This window comes from Phyllobates terribilis, unplaced genomic scaffold, assembly GCF_046119375.1.
Source record: "Phyllobates terribilis strain yellow unplaced genomic scaffold, ASM4611937v1 Scaffold_11__3_contigs__length_659146591, whole genome shotgun sequence".
Classification (NCBI taxonomy): domain Eukaryota; kingdom Metazoa; phylum Chordata; class Amphibia; order Anura; family Dendrobatidae; genus Phyllobates; species Phyllobates terribilis.
The window spans coordinates 535,514,048-535,540,765 of NW_027362771.1; the positions used below are offsets into that span (position 1 = coordinate 535,514,048).

Below are 26,718 nucleotides of genomic sequence, written 5' to 3' on the forward strand. Positions count from 1 at the left end.
TCTTAGTTTCTGAAATTCCTGGATGACCTGCCAACTGAGACTCATGACACTCCACAAACAAATCTCTCCTAAAGGCTCTAGGCACGAACAACCTCCCTTGGGGAGTGTTAGATGGAGCATCATCTTGAGCTTTCAGAATCCCATTCTCCAAAACGGAGTCCAATGCCGCCACCACAACTCCTTTCTGTAAAATGCTCTCCTCCTCCTCGGCCCCGACCGTAGGAGAGAAGCTGCGAGATAAAGCATCGGCTTTAACATTCTTAGTACCAGGGATATAGGTAACAGAAAAATGAAACCGAGAAAAAAAAGTGCCCACCAAGCTTGACGGGCATTCAAGTGCTTGGCAGCATCCAGATAGATCAAATTCTTATGATCTGTGAAAACCTGAATAGGAAATCTAGCGCCTTCCAAAAAATGACGCCAATGTTCAAACGCAAGTTTAATAGCCAGCAACTGCTGATTTCCAACATCATAATTCAGTTCGGTTTTCGAAAAATATTTCGAAAAAAAGGCACATGGATGTACTCCACCCTTGTTCTCCTGAGACAAAACTGATCCGACCCCCACCGATGAAGCATCGACCTCGACCAAAAAAGGCTTGGTCTCATCAGGCTGGATAAGGATAGGGGCAGAACTGAACCTCTCTTTGAAATACTCAAACACTTCAATGGCCTCAGTAGTCCACTGGACCGTATTCGCACCTTTCCTGGTGAGATCGGTTAGAGGTTTAACAATTACAGAAAAATTCTTAATGAATTTCCTGTAATAATTGGCAAAACCCAAAAATCTCTGTATAGATTTCAAACCAACAGGCGTAGGACATTCCTGCACAGCCTGAACCTTCACAGGATCCATCTCAAAGCTCTCGCTGGAGACAATGTAGCCCAAAAAACTGATTTTCTGCACAGCGAACTCGCATTTCTCCAGCTTAGCAAGGAATGAATTTTCACTCAGTAACTGCAAAACTTCACGTACACTCTGCCAATGGGAGTCTAGATCTGGTAAGTAAATCAAAATGTCATCCAAATACACAACCACATTCTTACCAATCAAAGGTCTCAGGATGTCATTAATCAGGTTCTGAAAAAATGCAGGTGCATTGGTAAGACCAAAAGGCATCACCAGATTCTCAAAATGACCTACCGAAGTGTTAAAAGCAGTTTTCCATTCATCATCCTCCTTCACTCGTAACAAATTGTATGCCACCCGGAGATCAATTTTGGAGAGCCACTTGGCCCCCACTAACTGGTTAAACAAGTCAGGAATTAAAGGCAATGGGTAGGAATTACGTACGGTAATCTTATTAATTTCACGAAAATCCAGACATGGACGTAAGTCTTTTGAGTAATACATTTCAAAGGAGTGTTATCAATTGCAATCACAGAAATAGGTGATGATAAAGGTTTGGCTTTCAATTTAAGGTTTTCCAAAAACCCTTTATCAATCACATTAAGTGTTGAACCACAATCCACAAATACCTGAAATTCAATAAAATCTCCCTGCAGAGTAGTACTCCCAGAAAGAAATACTCCTGCAGAGCGTAAACAAGCTATACGGGCGTAACTGACATTTTTTTTTTTCTTTACTTAAACGACGCTCACAATACTTAATCAAATGATCAGCTTTACCACAATAAAGACACAAACCCTCGATAAACCTTCGGTCTCTTTCCTGAGAGCGGATTGACATCGCCCCAACCTCCATTGGTTCTCCGCCATCAGACCGGATTTTCTGGCAACTAGGACCTGATGCTACAGGAGTTTTTACTTAATTGGGCCTGCACCTCTGTCTCCTGTCAATACGAACAGCTAACTGCATAGCTTCCTGCAGAGTCTCAGGTGCAGAGAATGCAATTAGCAAATCCTTAACCCTTTCACTCAGACCAGCAAGAAATAAACATCTCAGCGCTGAATCATTCCACTTAACTTCTGAAGCCCACCTTCTAAAGTGTGTGCAATAAATTTCAACATCATCTGACCCCTGATTCAAACATCTGAGTTCTGATTCAGCAGATGAGATTCGATCAGGATCGTCATATAATAGCCCCATAGCAGAAAAAAATTCTTCAACAGACCTTAAACGCGGATCATTAGGCTGGAGAGAAAAGGCCCACCTCTGTGGTTCATTGCGCAAAAGTGACATAATAAAACCAATGCACTGTGATTTATTCCCAGAGGACCTTGGTCTTAAACGAAAATATAACAAACAAGCATTTTTAAAGGAAAAAAAATCTTGCTGTTTACCATAAAAAACATCAGGCAGTCCTACCTTGGGTTCAACAAAATGAGCTCCAGGACAGCTACTCACATGTTGCTGAAGCTCGGCCACCTTGAGAGACAATCCCTGCAGGCGTTGAGCCAGATCCTGGACGGAAACCATACTGATCCCCGGATTTCTTTCCTTTTAGTTTTTTTGGGCTGGACTTACTGTTATGATCTGCAACAAGTACTAAGGAAAGATAGGGGAAAGCTGTCCCTACAGTAAGACTAAGCTGAATCCCTACGATGTAGCGGGCTGCCTCTTCCTTGTGAACAGACCCGCCTTAGTCCTCGGCTAGTCTGAACGAAGACCTATAGAAATATGGGAGGGGTCCCTAAAAGTACTAAGGACTGGGACAAAAATGGGACACCTCCTAAACAGAAGTTGTTGCAGAACACAAAAGACAAACTGACAAAAAGTACTAGAGGTCCAAGAGGACCATGCGAACTGACAGAGATAGGCACCGAAGCACCAGGCTAGCAAAGCAGTCAAACAACACTGAAGTCCAGCAAAGCCATAAGGGCGGAGCTGGAATATATAGGCAGATGGTCACGTGACCGCAAAACACAAGATAGAAAAAACTAACAGGAGGGTTCTAACAGTCATCATAACACTGGACCTAGTCACAGGACAATAAAACCTTCACACTCCTTATCTATTAACTGCTAAAATATTTATAGCCAGAAATGTTTACAGTTAGGTCCATATATATTTGGACAGAGACAACAGTTTTCTAATTTTGGTTCTAGACATTACCACAATGAATTTTAAACAAAACAATTCAGATGCAGTTGAAGTTCAGACTTTCAGCTTTCATTTGAGGGTATCCACATTAACCCCTTAAGCCCCGCGGGTGGTTTGCACGTTAATGACCGGGCCAATTTTTACAATTCTGACCACTGTCACTTTATGAGGTAATTACTCTGGAACGCTTCAACGGATCCCCCTGATTCTGAGATTGTTTTTTCGTGACATATTGTACTTCATGATTGTGGAAAAATTTCTTCGATATCACTTGCGTTTATTTGTGAAAAAAACGGAAATTTGGCGAAAATTTTGAAAATTTTGCAATTTTCAAAATTTGAATTTTTAAGCCCTGAAATCAGAGCGATATGTCACACAAAAGAGTTAATAAATAACATTTCCCACATGTCTACTTTACATCAGCACAATTTTGGAACCAAATTTTTTTTTTGTTAGGGAGCTATAAGGGTTAAAAGTTGACCAGCGATTTCTCATTTTTCCAACAAAATTTACAAAACCATTTTTTTAGGGACCACATCACATTTGAAGTCACTTTGAGAGGTCTTTATGACAGAAAATACCCAAAAGTGACACCATTCTAAAAACTGCACCCCTCAAGGTGCTCAAAACCACATTCAAGAACTTTATTAACCCTTCAGGTGCTTCATAGGAATTTTTTGAATGTGGAAGAAAAAAATGAACATTTAACTTTTTTCACAAAAATGTTACTTTAGACCCAATTTTTTTTAATTTCACAAGGGTAACAAGAAAAAATGGACCGCAAAATTTGTTGTGCAATTTCCCCTGGGCACGCAGATACCCAATATTTGGGGAAAAAACACTGTTTGGGCGCACTGTAGGGCTCGGAAGGGAAGGAGCGTCATTTGACTTTTTGATTGTAAAATTTGCTTGAATAATTAGCGGACACCATGTTGCGTTTAGAGAGCCCCTGTGTGCCCAAACATTGGAGCTCCCCCACAAGTGACCCCATTTTGGAAACTAGACCCCCCAAGGCACCTTTCTAGATGCATAGTGAGCACTTGGAACCCCCAGGTGCTTCACAAATTGATTCGTAATAATGAAAAAGTGAAAAAAAAAACACTTTTTCATTTTTACGAATCAATTTGTGAAGCACCTAGGCGTTCCAAGTGCTCACTATGCATCTAGATAGGTGCCTTGGGGGGTCTAGTTTCCAAAATGGGGTCACTTGTGGGGGAGCTCCAATGTTTGGGCACACAGGGACTCTCTAAATGCAACATGGTATCCGCTAACAAATTGAATGGAAAATCGGCTCAAATTGTTAGCGGACACCACATTGCGTTTGGAGAGCCCCTCTGTGCCCAAACTTTGGAGCTCCCCCACAAGTGACCCCATTTTGGAAACTAGACCCCCAAAGGCACCTTTCTAGATGCATAGTGAGCACTTGGAACCCCCAGGTGCTTCACAAATTGATTCGTAATAATGAAAAAGTGAAAAAAAAAACACTTTTTCATTTTTACGAATCAATTTGTGAAGCACCTGGGGTTCCAAGTGCTCACTATTCATCTAGATAGGTGCCTTGGGGGTTCTAGTTTCCAAAATGGGGTCACTTGTGGGGGAGCTCCAATGTTTGGGCACACAGGGACTCTCCAAACGCAATGTGGTGTCCGCTAACAATTTGAGGCGATTTTCCATTCAATTTGTTAGCGGATACCATGTTGCATTTAGAGAGTCCCTGCGTGCCCAAACATTGGAGCTCCCCCACAAGTGACCCCATTTTGGAAACTAGACCCCCCAAGGCACCTATCTAGATTCATAGTGAGCACTTGGAACCCCAGGTGCTTCACAAATTGATTCATAAAAATGAAAAAGTGGTTTTTTTTTCACTTTTTCATTTTTACGAATCAATTTGTGAAGCACCTGGGGATTCCAAGTGCTCACTATGCATCTAGATAGGTGCCTTGGGGGGTCTAGTTTCCAAAATGGGGTCACTTGTGGGGGAGCTCCAATGTTTGGGCACACAGGGGCTCTCCAAATGCAACATGGCGTCCGCTAACAATTTGAGCCGATTTTCCATTCAATTTGTTAGTGGACACCATGTCGCGTTTGGAGAGCCCGTGATGTGCCTAAACAGTGGAGCTCCCCCACAAGTGTCCCCATTTTGGAAACTATACCCCTCAAGGATTTTATTAAGGTGTATAGTGAACATTTTGAACCCAGAGGTACGGCACAGAATTTGTTTACATTAGGTCATCATATTGAATAAGTTGTCATTATTCTTGAGTGCAACTGCTCGCTACTTGAGTTTGCATCGGGTACTCAGGTATGCACCATGTACAGCGTGTGCTCGAGTGACATGCTCGAGTCCCTGCTCCGCATGTTTCACGGTTATTAGACACCCAAAAAAAAACATGCGGGGATCGCTCGTGCATGGCAGGCAATCCCCGTAAAGTTTTTTGGCCGCGAAGCATATGGGGCAGAGACTCGAGCATGTCACTCAAATACCCACGATACTCAATGCATACCAGAGCACCCGATGCAAACTCAAGTAGCGAGCACTTGCTCTCAACACTAGTCGCCATATCGTCATCTTTTTTTCTTACTTTTGAAAAAAATCCCAACCCCAGCCCTAGCCCCAGCACAACCCTAGCCCCAGCACAACCCTAGCCCCAAACCCAGCCCTAACCCTAGCCCAATCCTAACCCAAGAGTTTATTTTTGACGCCGTTCCTTGTGCGGTATAAGTGATTAGACGACTTTATTCTTCGGGCCGGTGTGATTACAGCAATGCCAGAATCATATGGGGTTTTTATGACTGACAGCTGTCACACACTAAAAGACGCATTTTTTGTAAAATCTAGTTTTTGCATCGCCATATTTTGAGAGCTATAATTTTTCCAGATTTTGGCAGACAGTCATGTGACGGCTCGTTTTTTGCGGGATGACTTGACGTTGTTATTGGTGCCATTTTCAGGCACGTGACATTTTTTGATCGCTTTCTATTCCGATTTTTGGGAGGCAGAATAAACAAAAACCAACAATTCAGGAATTGTTTTTTTTATTTTTTTTTTTATTCTGTTCCGCGTGTGGTAAAATTGATGAGGTAGCTTTATTCTTCGGGTCAGTACATTTACTGCGGTACCACATTTGTATCATTTTTCTATGTTTTGGCGCTTATACACAATAAAAGCTATTTTATAGAAAAAAATATTTTTTAGTATCGCTTTATTCTGAGAGCTATAACTTTTTTATTTTTCGGCTGATGGAGCTGTATGGCGGCTTGTTTTTTGCGGGACGAGATGATGTTTTCAGCGGTATCATTTTTATTTATATGCGTCTTTTTGATCGCGTGTTATTCCACTTTTTGTTTGGCAGTATGGTGATAAAGCATTGTTTTTTGCTTCGTTTTTTTTTTTTTTTTTTTTACCGTGTTCACTGAAGGGGTTAACTAGTGGGACAGTTTTATAGGTCAGGTTGTTCCGGACGCGGCGATACCAAATATGTGTACTTTTATTGTTTTTTTTTTTTTTTTTTTATAATAATATTTATTGATGGGTACATTATATTTTTATTTTTGGTGTATTATTTTTTTTTATTTTTTTATAATATTTTTGCACTTTTTTTTTTTTTTTTTTTCCACTTTCACACAGTTTATACACTTTATTACTTTGTCCCACTCTGGGACTTTCACTTTTTTTTTTCTGATCGCCTGCATGGCACAGGAATGGAGCACCATCCCTATGCCATGAAGGCTGTCAGAAGTGCACAGTGTGAAGATTGCTTGGAGATGCACTGCGCATGTCCAAGCAATCTTCCTGCTCTCTGGTGACCCGGATGTTGTCATGACGACATCGGGTCGTCATGGCAACACCCGGGAAGCCTTTGCAGACTGCGCTGGAAGCCGGAAGAGGAGGTGAGTATCGCCGATCACCTCCTCTTGCCCCCGCAATGCCGTGATCGACTTCGATCGCAGCATCGCGGGGGTTAATGTGCTGGGAGCAGTGCAGGACCGCTCCCTGCACATAGTACCGGGTGTCAGCTGTGACAATCAGCTGACACCCGGCGGCGATCGCGCCCGCACAGCCTGTGTGCGCGCGCGATCGCGATGACGTACTAATACGGGTCTGACTCTTAAGTCCCAGGGCACAGACGCGTATTAGTACGTCAGATGTTATTAAGGGGTTAAAATTGGATGAATTGTTTAAGAGTTTCAGCTCCTTAACATGTGCCACCCTGTTTTTAAAGGGACCAAAAGTAATTGGACAAATTAAATAATTGTAAATAAAATGTTCATTTCTAGTACTTGGTTGAAAACCCTTTGTTGGCAATGACTGCCTGAAGTCTTGAACTCATGGACATCACCAGACGCTGTGTTTCCTCCTTTCTGATGCTCTGCCAGGCCTTCACTGCAGTGGTTTTCAGTTGCTGTTTGTTTGTGGGCTTTTCTGTCTGAAGTTTAGTCTTTAACAAGTGAAATGCATGCTCAATTGGGTTGAGATCAGGTGACTGACTTGGCCATTCAAGAATATTCCACTTCTTTGCTTTAATACACTCCTGGGTTGCTTTGGCTTTATGTTTTGGGTCATTGTCCATCTGTAGTATGAAACGACGACCAATCAGTTTGGCTGCATTTGGCTGGATCTGAGCACACAGTATGGCTCTGAATACATCAGAATTCATTCGGCTGCTTCTGTCCTGTGTCATATCATCAATAAACATTAGTGACCCAGTGGCACTGGCAGCCATGCATGCCCGAGCCATCACACTGCCTCCGCCGTGTTTTACAGATGATGTGGTATACTTTGGATCATGAGCTGTACCAGCCTTCGCCATACTTTTCTCTTTCCATCATTCTGGTAGAGGTTGATCTTGGTTTCATCTGTCCAAAGAATGTTCTTCCAAAACTGTGCTGGCTTTTTTAGATGTTTTTTAGCAAAGTCCAGTCTAGCCTTTTTATTCTTGATGCTGATGAGTGGCTTGCACCATGCAGTGAACCCTCTGTATTTACTTTCATGCAGTCTTCTCTTTATGGTAGATTTGGATATTGATACACCTACCTCCTGGAGAGTGTTGTTCATTTGGTTGGCTGTTGTGAAGGGGTTTCTCTTCACCATGGAGATTATTCTGCGATCATCCACCACTGTTGTCTTCCGTGGGCGCCCAGGTCTTTTTGCATTGATGAGTTCACCAGTGCTTTCTTTCTTTCTCAGGATGTACCAAACTGTAGATTTTGCCACTCCTAATATTGTAGCAATTTCTCGGATGGTTTTTTTCTGTTTTTGCAGCTTAAGGATGGCTTGCTTCACCTGCATGGAGAGCTCCTTTGACCGCATGTTTACTTCACAGCAAAACCTTCCAAATGCAAGCACCACACCTCAAATCAACTCCAGGCCTTTTATCTGCTTAATTGAGAATGACATAACGAAGGGATTGCCCACACCTGTCCATGAAATAGCCTTGGAGTCAATTGTCCAATTACTTTTGGTCCCTTTAAAAACAGGGTGGCACATGTTAAGGAGCTGAAACTCCTAAACCCTTCATCCAATTTTAATGTGGATACCCTCAAATGAAAGCTGAAAGTCTGAACTTCAACTGCATCTGAATTGTTTTGTCTAAAATTCATTGTGGTAATGTCTAGAACCAGAATTAGAAAAATGTTGTCTCTGTCCAAATATATATGGAGCTAACTGTATCTCTCCCATAGTAATAACTCTGCTTTCCGTCACCTGTCTCATCTATTGAATTATTTCTGTGTCTTATTGTGTATAAATATGCAACTCTTCAGATTTTGTGTTATACTAGCCTGATGAAGAGACCTGTTTAGTCTCAAAAGTTTGCAACTTGTTACCATCTTTTCAGTTAGCCATTAAAAGATATCAACCAATGAGGACTCTCAAATCTAAATATTTTTTTTTTAAAGTGTGATTACTTCAGTCTGGTTGTTGTCATGCCATTTCCCTGGTGATTAATTGAAAGTGCATGAAGTTGTCATCATGCAGGACCTTCATTTTAACTAAAATGCTTTTGCATATAGGTCTGGGCCTTCAATTAAAGAAAACTGACTGCCAAAAGTTTTGCATATACTATTTATCGATCACAACATCGGGAGTAATTCATTGCTTACAATGCCATAACTTAGTATTTTGTAGCATAACCTCTTGCTTTAATTACTGCACCGCACCGACGGGGCATTGAAGCCACTCGTGTATTCAAGACATCTTGAGGGATCTTGCTCCATTCCATTTGCAAATCTGCAAACAATTCCTCTTTATTGCTATGGGTAAGGGCCCCAACTCATCACCCCAACTCATGCCAAAGGTGCCCTATAGGGTTTAAATCAAGTGATTGGCTTGGCCATTGCAACAAGCGAACATTTTTATTTGCTAACCAATTATTGGCTAAATTGGATGTGTGCTTAGGATCATTGTCATTGTCTCGCATTATCTGCCTATTTTGGTTTCACTGTAGGTGTTTGGTACCTTCCATCATTACGTTTTCCAATTGCGCGGTATATATAATGCTTGCCATCACTACAAAACAGATTGAACTTGAATTCATCTGACCACAACACCTTAGACCAATCTGCCTCTTCCCATTGGCAGTGTTCATTGACAAACCTTCCAGTTCTTTGCAGAGATGAAAAGCTGCTTGACTGGAACTCGTTCGTTCAACCCCACTGCTCTTAGCCATCGCAGCACAGTTTGGCGACTCACTTTGACCCCATATTCTTCGTTCATTTCGTGTGAAATCTGTACAGCACTTTTATGGACATCAGATACTGACTTTTTCTTAATAATGTGATCAACTCTGGAGGAAGTTTTCCGGGGTCGTCCACTTCTAGGTTTGTCAGCTGTTCCATAACCTTCTTTTTCTTTCTTTAATTCTTTTATATATGTGACACTTGACTCTGAGAACAGGTGAATTCCATTTCTACCTCTTTTTGGCTTTTGCCTGACTTCACTCTCATAATAATAAGCTTCATGACATCTGGTGATAAATTTGGCTAAAACGCACACACAAATAAAAATTTATCTAAAATTTGACTACCCATGACAAAATAAGCAAAACATTTGGCCCAGCAAATGTTGTAAACGAACACATAAAGGGATAAAACAACATCAAACACAATTTTCTTCCTTATAGCTGACAACCATTTGCTTCCGGTTTAGTAAATCACCAGGAAAATGGCATCCCAACAACCAGACAGAAGCAATCACACTTTAAAAAAAATGCAAAACTTTTGGTCGCTACTGTATATATAAACACTTTCATGGAGATCTTAGATCTGCAGAACTTCCTATTTTTATATGGTACATGTGGAATATACATATAGTCATGGCCAAAAGTGTTAGCACCCTTGAAATTATTCCAAAAAATGAAGTTTTTCTCCCAGAAAATTATTGCGATTACATATGTTTTGTAACAACGCAAAAAAAAAAAACATAAAAAAGGCAACTTGGATATAATTTCACACAAAACCCCAAAAATGGACCGGACAAAATTGTTGCCACCTTTCCAAAATTGCGGGTAAACAACTTTGTTTCAAGCATGTGATGCTCATTCAAACTCAGCTGTGGCAAGTAACAGGTGTGAGCAATATGAAAATGACACCTGAAACCAGATAAAAAGGGGAAAGGTTGACTCAATCTTTGCATTGTGTATGCCACACTAAGAATGGAGAACAAAAAGAGGAGAAGAGAACTGTCTGAGTACTTCAGAACCAAAATTGTTAAAAAATATCAACAATCTCAAGGTTACAAGTCCATTTCCAGAGATATTGATGTTACTTTGTCCATGGTGCGCAACATAATTAAGAAGTTTACAACCCATGGCATTGTTCCTGGATGTGGACGGCATAGATAGAAAAATTGATGAAAGGTTGCAACGCAAGATTGTCCGAATGGTGGATAAGCAGCCCCAATCAAGTTCCAAACAAATTCAAGCTGTCCTGCAGGCTCTGAGTGCATCAGTGTCAGCATGAACTAGCCGTTGACATTTGAGTGAAATGAAACGCTATGCCAGAAGACCCAGGAGCACCACACTGCTGACACAGAGACATAAAAAAGCTAGACTGCAGTTTGCCAAAACGTCTGTGAGTAAGCCAAAATCCTTCTGAGAAAGCGTCTTGTGGACAGATGAGACCAAGATAGAGCTTTTGGTAAAGCACACCATTCTACTGTTTACCGAAAATGGAATGAGGCCTACAAAGAAAAGAACACAGTACCTACAGTCAAATATGGTGGAGGTTCAAAGATGCTTTGGGGTTGTTTTGCTGACTCTTGTACTGGATCCCTTGACTGTGTGCAAGGCATCATGAAATCTGAAGATTACCAAAGGATTTTGGGTCGCAATGTAGTGCCCAGTGTCAGAAAGCTGGATTTTTGTCCTAGAACCACCAGTAGTACAGGAATACATCACCATCATTACATGAATACATCATCTGATCCACCATCAATACATGAATACATCACCGGAACCACCATCAGTACAGGAATACATCACCAGGACCACCAACATGTCATGGTATATCAATTATAATGTCAGGTCAGACCCATATAGTACATTTGTAATGCGAGTACAATTTATTGCTTGAAGCTGGTGCAATGCACCATCTCTGAGTCATCTGTCGGCTTGACACCTGGCTCAGAGAGCTGCAGAATCCCAAAGAGCTATCGAATCACAAGAAAGGTCATAGTGCTGGGGCGCTTGCCCACAGAGCGGGATCTGAGTGTCACCTCTGGCACGTGTGCCATAGGTTCACCACCACTGGTCTGGATAAAGACAATCCATAGCATATACAGGTCATGATTTACTTTGAGTCAAGAAACCCATAATATCAGAATGATCAAACAATTAATCCCACCTAAGGGTATGTGCACAGGTTAAATATTTGGTACAGAAATTTCAGCACTATTTCTGCATCTCTTGGCCGGAAAAACGCAGCGTAAAGTAGGTGCGTTTTTGTTGCATTTTTTACTGGAGTTTTTGTTGCAGATTTTTCTACAATCCACAGCAAAACGCTGAAAGAATTAACATGCTGCAGATTTAAATCTGCACCAAAACAAAAATGAGCAACGTGTGCATGAGACTTCAGGATTCTCATTCACTTTGCTGTCCTCAGGAAACCCTTCAGGTATTGTGATAAATGTATGCAGAAAAAAATGCAACAAATCTGCACTGTGTGCACAGGCCCTAATGCCACATAAGAGGACAGCATTTCATGGCTGTTGAAGTACAATTCTCCATATCAGAAGAAGTACAATGTCCTTTAACATCACTTCTAAGACTTTGTTTTCTCAACTCTAGGTGGACGCTGGCTTAAGACTGATCTCTCACGTCGGCCTGAGTATATCTCTTGTCTGCTTGTGTCTCTCTTTTCTTACTTTCATCCTCTGTCGGACTCTGAGAAGCGCTCACACCTCCGTTCTAACCGTTCTTTGTGGATGTCTGTTCTTGGGCCAATTTCTCGTTTTGGTGGGTCTTCAACAAACCCAGAATAAGGTAATTATGGCTCCATGAAGTACTGCAGGTCTCCTAGAGTTATTGGGAGATCCTGTTTCTTATGCTTTAGGTTTTAGGTCTGTTTATAGCTACTTTAAAGGGGGGATCTACATGACTGCTTCTTTCCCAAAACAGTGCCACACCTGTCCATACGTTGTATGTGGTATTGCAACTCAGCTCATTTTACTTTAAAGGGGTTGGCTACTTTTTGCTTATACAGTGGGTACGGAAAGTATTCAGACCCCTTTAAATTTTTCACTCATTGTTTCATTGCAGCCATTTGGTAAATTCTAAAAACTTCATTTTTTTTTCTCATTAAAGTAAACTCTACACCCCATTTGGACTGAAAAAAAACAGAAATGTAGATTTTTTTGCAAATTTATTATAAAAGAAAAACTGAAATATTACATGGTCATAAGTATTCAGATCCTTTGCTCAGTATTGAGTAGAAGAACCCTTTTGAGCTAGTACAGCCATGAGTCTTCTTGGGAATGATGCAACAAGTTTTTCACACCTGGATTTGGGGATCGTCTGCCATTCTTCCTTGCAGATCCTCTCCAGTTCCATCAGGTTTGATGGTGAACGTTGGTAGACAGCCATTTTCAGGTCTCTCCAGAGTTGCTCAATTGGGTTTAGGTCAGGGCTCTGGCAGGGCTAGTCATGAATGGTCACAGAGTTGTTCTGAAGCCACTCCTTTGTTATTTTAGCTGTGTGCTTAGGGTCATTATCTTGTTGGAAGGTGAATCTTCGGCCAAGTCTGAGGTCCAGAGCACTCTGGAAGAGGTTTTCATCCAGGATATCTCTGTACTTGGCCGCATTCATGTTTCCTTCAATTGCAACCAGTTGTCCTGTCCCTGCAGCTGAAAAACACCCCCATAGCATGATGCTGCCACCACCATGTTTCACTGTTGGGATTGCATTGGACAGGTGATGAGCAGTGCCTGGTTTTCTCCACACATACCGATTAGTATTATCACCAAAAAGTTCTATCTTTGTCTCATCAGACCAGAGAATCCTATTTCAAATAGTCTGGGAGTCCTTCATGTGTTTTTGAGCAAACTCTATGCGGGCTTTCATATGTCTTGCACTGAGGAGAGGCTTCCGTCAGGCCACTCTGCCATAAAGGCCCAACTGGTGGAGGGCTGCAGTGATAGTTGACTTTGTGGAACTTTCTACCATCTCCCTACTGCATCTCTGGAGCTCAGCCACAGTGATCTTGGGGTTCTTCTTTACCTCTCTCATCAAGGCTCTTCTCCCACGATTGCTCAGTTTGACTGGACGGCCAGGTCTAGGAAGACTTCTGGTGGTCCCAAACATCTTCCATTTAAGGATTATAGAGGCCACTGTGTTCTTTGGAACCTTGAGTAATGCAGAAATTCTTTTATAACTTTGGCCAGATCTGTGTCTTGCCACAATTCTATCTCTGAGCTCCTTGGGCAGTTCCTTTGAGCTCATGATTCTCATTTGGTCTGACATGCACTGTGAGCTGTGAGGTCTTATATAGACAGGTGTGTGCCTTTCCAAATCAAGTCCTATCAGTTTAATTAAACGCAGTTGGACTCCAATTAAGAAGTAGAACCATCTCAAGGAGGATCACAAGGAAATGGACAGCATGTGACTTAAATATGAGTGTCTGAGCAAAGGGTCTGAATACTTATGACCATGTGATATTTCATTTTTTCTTTTTTAATAAATTATCAAAAATTTCTATGACGCGCCCCCTGGGCCATATTCTTTAGGGGAATACCCGGAGCCGGATCAGATGGGGGTTGTAGTCTCCGAGTGGCTGTGACCCGGTCCGTGCCCAGGGTGTCAAACTCAGTTGTATGTGGCAGTCCTACAGATGTTATTAAGTTCTTAATGTCGACTACGCCACCCGTTGTGTTGCGGTCACTATGGCCGCCGCTGCAGCAGGGTCCGCTGAGGCTGATGGTGTAGGTGCAGCTTGTGATGGTATAACCCCCAACGGGTGGGGTATAGCCTCAGGGGGTCAGGTGCAGAGGATGGGGGTTGTAGTGGTGCAGCATAGATGTTAAAGGAAGACAGAGTCGGGTTGTGCAGTTTAGGGTATTTACTCACTGCTGATGTTCCGGTCACTCCAGCTTCAAGTGACCACCCGAGCCGTGCTGCGTCCACCAGGTCCTGGATCCAGCCAACCCCCAAGCGAGTCCGGAGCGTGACCCTGAGCTCTCCTTCTGTCCTTTCTCTGGCCGTCCCCACTAGTGATCCACCCAGGTCCAGCTCCCTCAGGCCTTCTGTTGGGAGACCCTTGGCCTTGGGTTCCCTGACCCTCCACGTGGTATGCCTTCGTGGTGGATATGGTGGGTGGCCGTGGCAGACGCTGCCCACGGCCTCCGGTCTCTGGCTGGGGTGTGTTTTTGCCCCCACCAGCTTGGGTTCCGGTACCCTGATGCCGACTCTTCACCCGTGGATTGGATTTGGGGTCTTAGAGTCCTCTCTTCTGCTTCCCCCTCTGGGTCTCTCTTTCTTTCTCCTCTCTCTCTCTCTGGATCTGCTCTGCTCCTCTTCCTGTGACTCCTCTGCAAAGGCTGACAGACTGACTGACTGACCCTGATCTCTGATGGTGCCCACCTTATATACACCCTCTATGTGTGAGCTCAGGTGACCAGCACCCAATGAGCTCCTATCTTTACCCAGGCTGCTCCCCCTATCTGCCCCTACACTACTTGGGATGTACCACCCCCCTCCCACTCCAGCCAGGAACAGACTCGGTCGTACCTGCACATTTCTAAGTGGGAGTACCGTCGGTCTGCTCCTCGGAAATGGGATGTGTGTAGTGCATGCAGCCTACCGAGCTCAGTTCCACACTCCATCCTTACCCGGGAGTGGAATATCACACCTCTGGATTGAGGTGCAATACCCCTGTAGCAGCCGAATCCTCAGGGTGCTACATTCCCCCCTGGTAAATCACAGCACGTCCTCGGGCTGTAAAGACAAAAACACCAAAACATACAAAATTTTTTTTTTTCATATAAACATAATAAAACATATAAAACATTATATATATAAAACTTTTCATATAAACATTCTCGTAGTAGTTTCTTGTTTCAGGTTCCTCCTCCGGACACTGTGCAACGTGTGTCCGGGAAAAGTGCGACAGTCTCTTAGAAAAACTGGTTTTCCTATAAAACCGGTAGGGGGCGCTTTAGGACGCGCAACTATATACAAGGAAAGTGGCCGCTCTCAGTCCTCGGCCAGGTAGAGGGAAGGGAATGGCTGCTCACAGTCCTCAGCCTGTGGGATTAAGGGGTTAACGGGTAAACAGTTCACTCAGCTGGTCCCAACGGGGACTATATATATATATATCAACAGTTTCTTTGGTACCCGGTCGGGGAACTATTTACATCACTTGCTCTGCCGCACTCAACGGCGTCTTCCTCCTGCTCTTTGCTTACAGCTGGTTGTTACTTCAGACCCGTCCGGGTCCTCTTGCTCCTCCTCCTCACACCGCAACTGCTCCTCCGTCAGGCGGTGTACGTGGAGGGCATAAGGTCCCTTGGCACACTTGTGCCGGGTAAAGGTGACCTCATCTCCGATGTAGAGGTCACGACCTCTGTGCCCCTCCGGCAGATGGGACTCCACGTCTCTGCGCGTGACAAAGACGTCGCCGGGGGTGTTGTTGTCTCGAATGAAGCCCCACCCGTGCTGCTGGTTAAACTTGATTACAGTCCCGGTGGTACGGGGACTGTGCGCTGCACGGGGGTCCCTCCTGGTCCGGCTCTTTTGCTCGGCGCTCCTTATTTGGGCCTGTTGTTCCCGGACCCGCCTCTCTCTCCGCTCCCTCGCAAACTCCTCGAGCTGTTGGCGGCAGCACTCCGCACGCTCTGCTGCAGCTGCCCTAGTTTCCTGAGTGAACCCCATTAGATCTTCTCCGGTGGGGTCCCACTCAAACTGTGCTTCCGCTAGCGGGGGCGAGATCCTTATTACGGGCTTCGGAGCCGGAATCAGGGGTGCACACATGGCCCCAACCCTCCTCTGGTGCTCCAGTTCGTAATACTTCTGGGGCCAGATGAAAGGCTGCCCGTCCGGCCACGTGTGCTGGGCAAACAAGTCCTCTCCCAGACGCGGCACCCTTGGTTTTACGGGTGCGGTGGTGGTGGCGCCCGGGTTGCCCAGGCCTTGCGGCCAGGCCTGGGGCACCTGGAAGGTGAAGGGCACCGTTAGGACGGCGGCGCCCTGGGCTACCTGGCCTTGCGGCCAGGCCGGAGGCTCCGCGGAGGTAGGGGGCGCTGTTGGTGATTCGGCGCCCGGGGGTACTAGGCCTTGCGACCAGGCTGGTGGTATTTCCTGCTTTGTCACGCCCCGGGTCGAGGCGCGTGACGTCACAGGGGTCGCGGCGGCGGCTTCCGGTTGGGGCCTAGTCTGCGTCGGTGACATGGCGTTTTCGGGCACAGCAGGGGGACTTTCGGGCTCTGCGACGGGGAGCTGGGGCAGGTAAGCGGTGTCACGGCTTGGGGTATAGGCGTCCCCTTTACCTGCCTCCATGCGTTCGGCTCCCTTCTCGGCGCCGTCTCCGGCCTTGGGTCCTCCCGCGCCATCCTCAGAGGCGGTCTCCTTCCTCATCTCGGCTGGCGTGCTCCGGGTCTTGGTTTCAGCTTGCGTCTTGGTTTCAGCTTGCTGGGCCATCTCCCGGCTCCATTCCGCCAATATCTCGCGCTGTACCCGGGCCATCCTCCGTGCGAGGCCCTCCAGGGCAGTCTGCGCACACTCCCGGTCTCGGGGGAGCTGTGCAAGGACCTCCACTAGGCCTAGTGGGGTCGTGGTGTCCAGCAGGCTCCTGACCAACGGGTCGGTGCTGCTCTGCTCTTCTTCCAGCAGGCTCCTGGCCAGCGGGCCGGTGCTGCTCTGCTCTCTGGACATCTCCGGGTGAGCTTCTCTGCTACTCCTCTCCAGACTTCTTGTCTCCGGGTGCGCTCGCTCCAGACTGCTCCAGGCGGCACCCATCTTTGTTCTCTCCTTTCGTCTCCTCCCACTTCGAGGGCGGTCCCGGGGCAACTCGGTGACTGTCAGCTCCAGGGGTAGTTCTTTCACGCTGACAGACACCTCCAGCATCACAGTCTCTGTTGGTGGGGGTGGTTTCCACTTTTGGCGCCATTTTCTGTCCTGGCCCACGATGGGAGGTGGCCTCTTGCCCTCCTTTGGCACGCCCATAATGGCGTCCGCTGCTCTTCCAAGGCGGGAAATCTGCGGTTTTGGCGGGAAGCGTCGCCCAGTGGCGGGAAACTCTGCAGATGGCGGGAACAAGTTGGAAATGGCGGACAATCGGCGGGAAACGACTGGTGATGGAGTCCGATGGCGTGGACCCTCCGGAACCGGCGGGAGACTTCTTTCTGAGGTAAACTTGCACTTTTCTTCAGGCACGCAGTACCCGGGTGTTGCGGGCACGTAATCCTGCCGACTACGCCAAAGTTGACGCGCCCCCTGGGCCATATTCTTTAGGGGAATACCCGGAGCCGGATCAGATGGGGGTTGTAGTCTCCGAGTGGCTGTGACCCGGTCCGTGCCCAGGGTGTCAAACTCAGTTGTATGTGGCAGTCCTACAGATGTTATTAAGTTCTTAATGTCGACTACGCCACCCGTTGTGTTGCGGTCACTATGGCCGCCGCTGCAGCAGGGTCCGCTGAGGCTGATGGTGTAGGTGCAGCTTGTGATGGTATAACCCCCAACGGGTGGGGTATAGCCTCAGGGGGTCAGGTGCAGAGGATGGGGGTTGTAGTGGTGCAGCATAGATGTTAAAGGAAGACAGAGTCGGGTTGTGCAGTTTAGGGTATTTACTCACTGCTGATGTTCCGGTCACTCCAGCTTCAAGTGACCACCCGAGCCGTGCTGCGTCCACCAGGTCCTGGATCCAGCCAACCCCCAAGCGAGTCCGGAGCGTGACCCTGAGCTCTCCTTCTGTCCTTTCTCTGGCCGTCCCCACTAGTGATCCACCCAGGTCCAGCTCCCTCGGGCCTTCTGTTGGGAGACCCTTGGCCTTGGGTTCCCTGACCCTCCACGTGGTATGCCTTCGTGGTGGATATGGTGGGTGGCCGTGGCAGACACTGCCCACGGCCTCCGGTCTCTGGCTGGGGTGTGTTTTTGCCCCCACCAGCTTGGGTTCCGGTACCCTGATGCCGACTCTTCACCCGTGGATTGGATTTGGGGTCTTAGAGTCCTCTCTTCTGCTTCCCCCTCTGGGTCTCTCTTTCTTTCTCCTCTCTCTCTCTCTGGATCTGCTCTGCTCCTCTTCCTGTGACTCCTCTGCAAAGGCTGACAGACTGACTGACTGACCCTGATCTCTGATGGTGCCCACCTTATATACACCCTCTATGTGTGAGCTCAGGTGACCAGCACCCAATGAGCTCCTATCTTTACCCAGGCTGCTCCCCCTATCTGCCCCTACACTACTTGGGATGTACCACCCCCCTCCCACTCCAGCCAGGAACAGACTCGGTCGTACCTGCACATTTCTAAGTGGGAGTACCGTCGGTCTGCTCCTCGGAAATGGGATGTGTGTAGTGCATGCAGCCTACCGAGCTCAGTTCCACACTCCATCCTTACCCGGGAGTGGAATATCACACCTCTGGATTGAGGTGCAATACCCCTGTAGCAGCCGAATCCTCAGGGTGCTACATCTACATTTCTGTTTTTTTTTGCAGTCAAGATGGGGTGCAGAGTGTACTTTAATGAGAAATAAAATTAAGTTTTTAGAATTTACCAAATGGCTGCAATGAAACAAAGAATGAAAAATTTAAAGGAGTCTGAATACTTTCCGTACCCACTGTATATAATTTATACAATTCACTATGTTTAATGGCATAAATAGCACTGAAATGCTTCAGTATTCACCCCATCCTGCAAGGTGAAACCCCTTGAATATCTGCTGATGCATAAGTAAACTTACTGCTGCGCTCATAGATTCAAGATGGCACCACCTGAGTGTAAATTAGACCATTCATTTTATTTTTGCAATTTACTGGAAAATGTGGGGGAAAATATCCAAGAATGATGAAAACAACAAAATGTTACTATTGTTTTTTAAGTTTTGCTTTTTCAGTATTCATTGTGCGGTAAAATTAGTTTTTTTTGTTTTTTTTTTATTTAATTTAAAAAAAATTAAGTTTGTGTTTCAATTATTTTTTTGTGATGCATAACTTTTTCTGTCAAAAATGACCTGTGTGAGAGTTTGGCTTTTGGCTTAACCAAAACCATAAGATGCCTCTGTCAGGTATCAAACATCACATATTCTAATCATGAGAGAATGCCCCTCATTGCCTGGAGGGGCCTACCTAAATTTGATACCGTAACAAATTTTTAAGGACAAGCTCAGTTCCAATATACCACCCTCTCATCGGAAGCTTCAATATTTACCATATTGACCCATTGTGAAATCCATCTCATGGCAATAGCCTTAAGGGCCAAATCAACTTTTCAATGAGAAGAGTGTGAGGGTTGTGAGGCCAGGTCTCGTCATCAAGGATTCCTAATAAACACACCTTAGGAGAGAGTGGTACAGGAGATTGTAAGATCACGATGAGGATAGCTATGACCTATTTCCAAAAGTCTCAAATAGGAGGCCTCTTCCACACACCTATGACAATCTGCAGTGGTGGATTTACCCATTTTATATAACCTTCTTGGTCACAAGTAGCAATGACTGACTGTATACATTTGGACTAACCTGTTATTAATTGCCGGTGAAACATATTGCAGTGAGGTCAAGGCCTCGCTCTAATCCTCCTCTAATAGGGAGGATATTACTGTCCTCCATTTGGTCTTTACTATCAATGGCGATAAGGAGCATCTCCTGCTTAGTAACTGGGTGTATAAAAAGGAGGTCAACCTCTTGGATTCTTGGCTCCTTAGAAACCAAATCATATGGTATGAGGATATGAGAGTGGTTAATGTCTAGAAGCTGGATGTTCAGGTCATGCCTTAGTTATATATACCTAATGATCGAAAGCCATATTTAAATGGTTAGACAGCAGCGATTGGAGCAAGCTCCATTCGCTGCTATTACTGGAAGATGGAACTAAGTTGCAATGTCGCACACAACCTATTACCAAGTGTTGTGCTGTTTCTGGAAGAAAGCAGATGTTTTTTCTAATCTGGATGACTTTAGGTTGTACGAGAGTCATGCTAACATTGTAGGACCTTGTGTTAGTTCTCACACCATCTTTGCACATAGACCATCGATGATTATTAGAGATGAGCGTTGTTCGACTCGAACTGTTCACCAATCTCAAATTCGAGCTGTTTTGGGCGGTGTTCGAGCCGTTCGGCGAACACGAACGATTTGAAAAAAATTCGGCTGTTCGAGGTTATGTTCGATAACTGTTCGTGCACCAAAATCATAACTGGATTTTTTCTCAGTAATGCTGAAAATTAATGTTAATACGCAGTTTGAGTGTTCAGCGGGGCGGGGGGAGGGGCAGGGGATGGATCTCTGCAGGAATAATGAAGATCTCTATTTTTTTTTCTCTTTCCCGCATTTACAGTGGGGAGGTGCAATCTGTCAGCCTATCAGCAGAGCACACACGGAGCGAACTGCTTTTTTTCACACAAGCAAGGGCATGTGTCATTGGCAGTGTATGTCACATGTCCTTGCCCTTTAAGACCAAGCCATTTTCCCCGTCGCCACCATTTTCTCACTGCTGCAGCTGCGTGTTAGACGGCACCGCTGTTGCTGTGTGCGCTATACCTTGGTAATTTAAAGCCAATTTTCGCACAAATCTACAGATAGCTTGGGAGTAGGGAATAGTTGTGATTGCAGTCCTTTTAAGGACTAGGTTACAGCATTTCCTACGACTTTTATCAGGCTTGTCTGTGCTCTTAAATAGATAGGTTGTGGGAGTAAAGACTAATTGTAATTGCAGTCCTTTTCAGGACTAAGTTACATCAGTTCCTATCAGTTTTTGCCAGGCAGGTCTGTGCCAGTGCTGTGCAAGTTTTTTTCACAGCATTTGGCTAAATCTAGCAAAGCTAATCCTTTTTGGCCTATTGCAGGGTGTGTTAGTCAGTGGAGTAGCCTATCTGTGTTGCAAGCTACACCACCTGTGTATAGAATACCAATTTTTTTACTGCACCTAGTGAAGTAAAACCTTTTGGGCATAGCATCATTCTATTAGTCCATCTATACTGACCTCCATCAGGTTGCAAATTGAATATAATTTTTTTCTGCATCTAGCTCTGAAAAAATATTTGGGCTTCTAGCAGTGTGTGAGACTTGTTCTATTAGTCCATCTATACTGACCTCCATCAGGTTGCAAATTAAAAATAATTTTTATCTGCATCTAGCTCTGAAAAAATATGTGGGCTTCTAGCAGTGTGTGGGACTTGGTCTATTAGTCCATCTATACTGACCTCCATCAGGTTGCAAATTGAATATAATTTTTTTCTGCATCTAGCTCTGAAAAAATATTTGGGCTTCTAGCAGTGTGTGGGACTTGTTCTATTAGTCCATCTATACTGACCTCCATCAGGTTGCAAATTAAAAATAATTTTTATCTGCATCTAGCTCTGAAAAAATATTTGGGCTTCTAGCAGTGTGTGGGACTTGATCTATTAGTCCATCTATACTGACCTCCATCAGGTTGCAAATTAAAAATAATTTTTATCTGCATCTAGCTCTGAAAAAATATTTGGGCTTCTAGCAGTGTGTGGGACTTGTTCTATTAGTCCATCTATACTGACCTCCATCAGGTTGCAAATTGAATATAATTTTTTTCTACATCTAGCTCTGAAAAAATATTTGGGCTTCTAGCAGTGTGTGGGACTTGTTCTATTAGTCCATCTATACTGACCTCCATCAGGTTGCAAATTGAATATAATATTTTTCTGCATCTAGCTCTGAAAAAATATTTGGGCTTCTAGCAGTGTGTGGGACTTGGTCTATTAGTCCATCTATACTGACCTCCATCAGGTTGTAAATTGAATATAATTTTTTTCTGCATCTAGCTCTGAAAAAATATTTGGGCTTCTAGCAGTGTGTGGGACTTGTTCTATTAGTCCATCTATACTGACCTCCATCAGGTTGCAAATTGAATATAATATTTTTCTGCATCTAGTTCTGAAAAAATATTTGGGCTTCTAGCAGTGTGTGGGACTTGGTCTATTAGTCCATCTATACTGACCTCCATAAGGTTGCAAATTGAATATAATTTTTTTCTGCATCTAGCTCTGAAAAATATTTGGGCTTCTAGCAGTGTGTGGGACTTGGTCTATTAGTCCATCTATACTGACCTCCATCAGGTTGCAAATTGAATATAATATTTTTCTGCATCTAGCTCTGAAAAAATATTTGGCCTTCTAGCAGTGTGTGGGACTTGTTCTATTAGTCCATCTATACTGACCTCCATCAGGTTGCAAATTGAATATAATTTTTTTCTGCATCTAGCTCTGAAAAAATATTTGGGCTTCTAGCAGTGTGTGAGACTTGTTCTATTAGTCCATCTATACTGACCTCCATCAGGTTGCAAATTGAACATAATTTTTTTCTGCATCTAGCTCTGAAAAAATATTTGGGCTTCTAGCAGTGTGTGGGACTTGTTCTATTAGTCCATCTATACTGACCTCCATCAGGTTGCAAATTGAATATAATTTTTTTCTGCATATAACCCAGACAATACTTTTGGCCTAATACCACAGTTTGGCCACTCAGCTCTGCTCGGTTCCCATCCATTGTTTTTTTGTGCAAACAACTCCAGAGTTGTGAATTAGTTAACCACCAAAATGAGTGGAAAAAGGCCTGCTGCTGGTGGAAAGGGGAATAGGCGTGTTGGGAAGGGGAAAAAAGGTTGTGTCCGTGGGGTAGGTGTTAAAGCAACAGTAACATCTGCAGAAGAAAGACCATCTTCCAGCCAAACTAAAATGTCTACTTCTTTTAGCGGACAATGTGATAAGATCCCTTTCTTACGGCCACGCCAATCGCTACAAATTCCAGATGAGGCACAAAAACAACAGGTGCTTCAACGGATATCAAGTGCTCCTTTAAGTGGGCTCTCCTCCACATCAACTTCAACATCACAAATACTCCAGTCCTCAAAGGTGTCACCCCAATCGCACTTGCTTCCTCACAGCTCCCAAATCTCCAGCTGCCCGTCTGAGTATGAGGTAGAACAGATGGTTGAGTCTGCAGAGCTGTTTACTCATACTATAGCCTGGGAATCAGAGGTCGACTCCAGCGCTTCTGTGAATCCAGACGAGGAAATGATCTGCACTGATGCCCAGAATCTTTATGAGTCGGATCCAGGACCAGACGCAGAAGGTTCTGACCATAATGTGGACCCTCATTCCCAAACTGTAACTCCTGTTGGTGGAGACAATGAGGAAGACGATGATGAGACTCAAATACCTGATTGGAGCGACAACTTTAGTTTTTTGTCAGGGCAGGAACAGGTTGGCTCTGAGGACGACGGGTGTGATAACACACAGGGTGATGATGATGAGGTTGGAAATCCCACTTACTGTCAACCCACAGTCAGCCAAGAGATGAGGTCAGCAGAGGAGGTGGAGGAGGATGCTAGTGACGACGAGGTAAGCTTGCGCCTTCCTGGACAGAGACGTACTACTGGAAGCACGTCAACAACTGCATCCTCAAACACAACTCTGCCTCTAACCACAAGTCATGGTGGCTCTTCAGGTCGCATGGGTGCTAAGCCTTGCATAGCTTGGGCATTTTTTCAGATCGATAAAGATGACCCAACTCGTGTTATCTGTAACATTTGTCAACAAAAGCTAAGTAGAGGCCAAAAAATACATAGTTTAAGTACTTCATGCATGAACCGGCACATGGACATGAAGCATAAGTTGCAGTGGGAAGCTCACTGTGCTACAATGCGGCCTAGCCGGCCGGGCCAACCACCGTCTGCCCCATCTTGTGCATCTGCGGCCTCTTCATCCTCTGTGACTGGGGGGACAGCAGTCACACCCGTTTTGGGACGCAGACCTGCCACCTCTTTACCCGCAACAGCCAGCGTGATTGGCAGGTCATCATTTTCTTTGGAGGTGGTAACACCAGCTGGTGTTGAGCGCTGTCCGACATCGATAGCACCACCTTTGGATCAAGGCAACCTAACATGTCCGCCTGCATCTTCCTCACAGACCGGCAGTTTGCCGGGAACACCCTTATCAACCCCGTCTAAGCATAACAGCCAGCCCTCGGTCCCTCAGATGTGGACAATTAAAAGACCATTTCCTCCTAGCCATGAGAAAGCTAAGAGGTTGAATTTCACCATCTGCAAGCTCTTGGCTACAGAAATGCTGCCTTTCCGCCTGGTGGACACAGAGGATTTTCGAGACCTTATGTCCGTCGCAGTGCCCCAGTACCAGATGCCCAGTCGGCACTACTTCTCAAAGAAAGGTGTGCCTGCGCTCCACCAGCATGTCGCATACAACATCACCGCTTCTTTGAGAAACTCTGTGTGTGACAGGGTGCATTTCACCACAGACACTTGGACAAGTAGGCATGGACAGGGGCGTTACATGTCGCTGACTGGGCACTGGGTAATTATGGTGACAGCAGGACAAGGGGCTCCTGTCCAAGTCTTGCCGTCCCCACGAGTTGTGCGTCAATCCTCTTTATCTCAAAGTTCCTCCACTGCTTCTGCCTCCTCAACCTCCTCTCGGTCCTCCACCTGCACCCAAAGCCTGTCTGGTCATGCCACAAGCTTTCTAACTGCGTAGAAGGGATCCTGCACACCTCCTTACTATGCTGGCAGTAGGGCTCAACGTCATCAGGCGGTTTTTACTTTGATATGTCTGGGAAATGTGAGTCACACAGCTGAGGAGTTGTGGTCAGCTCTGGAGAACCAATTTCATGAATGGTTGTCTCCACTGGACCTGAAACCAGGGAAGGCCGTGTGCGACAATGCTGCAAACCTGGGTGCGGCCCTTCGCCGGGGCAATATCACACATGTGCATTGTATGGCTCACGTGTTGAACCTGGTTGTCCAGCAATTTTTAGCCCACTATCCCGTACTAGATGGCTTTCTGCAGAGGGCACGGTCGCTGTGTGCTCACTTCCGCCGTTCGCATCCCGCAGCTCAGCGACTTACATCTCTACAGAAGTCGTTGGGCCTGCCACTTCACCGGCTAAAATGCGATGTGCCTACCCGGTGGAATTCAACTCTGCACATGTTGCAGCGACTGTGGCAGCACTGACAAGCCCTGCTGGTGCAATACGTTCTGACATATAGCCTGGGCCAACGAGATCCAGAGGTGGGGCAAATCACGCTGGAGGAGTGGTCTCAGATCAGGGACCTATGCACCCTTCTGCACAGTTTTGAAATGGCGACGAAGATGTTTAGTGCTGACGATGCCATTATCAGCATGACTATTCCGGTGAGTTACATGCTGGAGCACATGTTAAACAGAATTCGGAGTCAGGTGGTGGCACAAGAGGAGGAGAAGGAAGTAGAGGAGGAGGAGTTGTATGCGGAAGGGCTAACATCTGCAAGGTCCAGACGGTCGGCAGCACCAAGGCGGCAGGCATGTGAGGGTGGGGGAGATGGTTTTACCAGGGCGCATGGTAGCAGCCAAACTAGTGAGGAAGGTGCAGGAGCCCAGGAAGAAGTGGAGGTTCTGTTGTGCGAGGTTGGGGGGAGAGGACAGAGGAAGGAAGCATGATTGTTACCTCGCCACCAACACAACAGGGACTTGGTGCTCCTGGATGCGCAAGACACTTGAGTGCCTTCTTGCTGCACTATCTGCAACATGACCCTCGAATTGTGAGAATTAGAAATAATCCTGACTACTGGGTTGCAACACTGTTAGATCCCCGGTACAAAAGTAAATTTGCAGAAATTATTCCTGCCATAGAAAGGGATGCACGCATGCAGGAGTATCAGCAGAGACTGTTGCAGAATCTTACATGTGCTTTTCCACAAAACACCAGTGGTGCACGTAGTGAATCTCACAGTTCCAACTTGCCAACCGTGGGACCGTCGAGTGTTCAGCACTCAAACCGTAACAGAAACACAGTATCTGCTGGTAACATCAATTTTGCGGAATCATTTCACCACTTTTTTAGCCCATCCTTTGCAAGGCCACAGGAGACAAGAAGTCTGACACATAGTCAACGCCTAGAGACGATGGTACAGGAGTATCTCCAAGTAAACATTGAAGCCATGACTGTGTCACTGGACCCTTGCTCTTTTTGGGCTTCCAATCTGGATAAATGGCCGGAGCTCGCCACTTACTCCTTGGAGATCTTGTCATGCCCAGCAGCCAGCGTTCT

The 26,718-nt window shown here is 45.4% G+C and overlaps 1 protein-coding gene across 1 annotated transcript in view; it reads left to right on the forward strand.

Moving 5' to 3' along the window:
* Window positions 1–26,718, forward strand: part of LOC141167327 (adhesion G protein-coupled receptor E1-like) — a 129,745-nt gene that overhangs the window by 40,634 nt on the left and 62,393 nt on the right. The window contains exon 10 of the mRNA XM_073654749.1: window positions 12,288–12,482. Coding sequence (XP_073510850.1) covers window positions 12,288–12,482 — 195 coding nt within the window. The remainder of the gene's footprint in view (window positions 1–12,287; window positions 12,483–26,718) is intronic.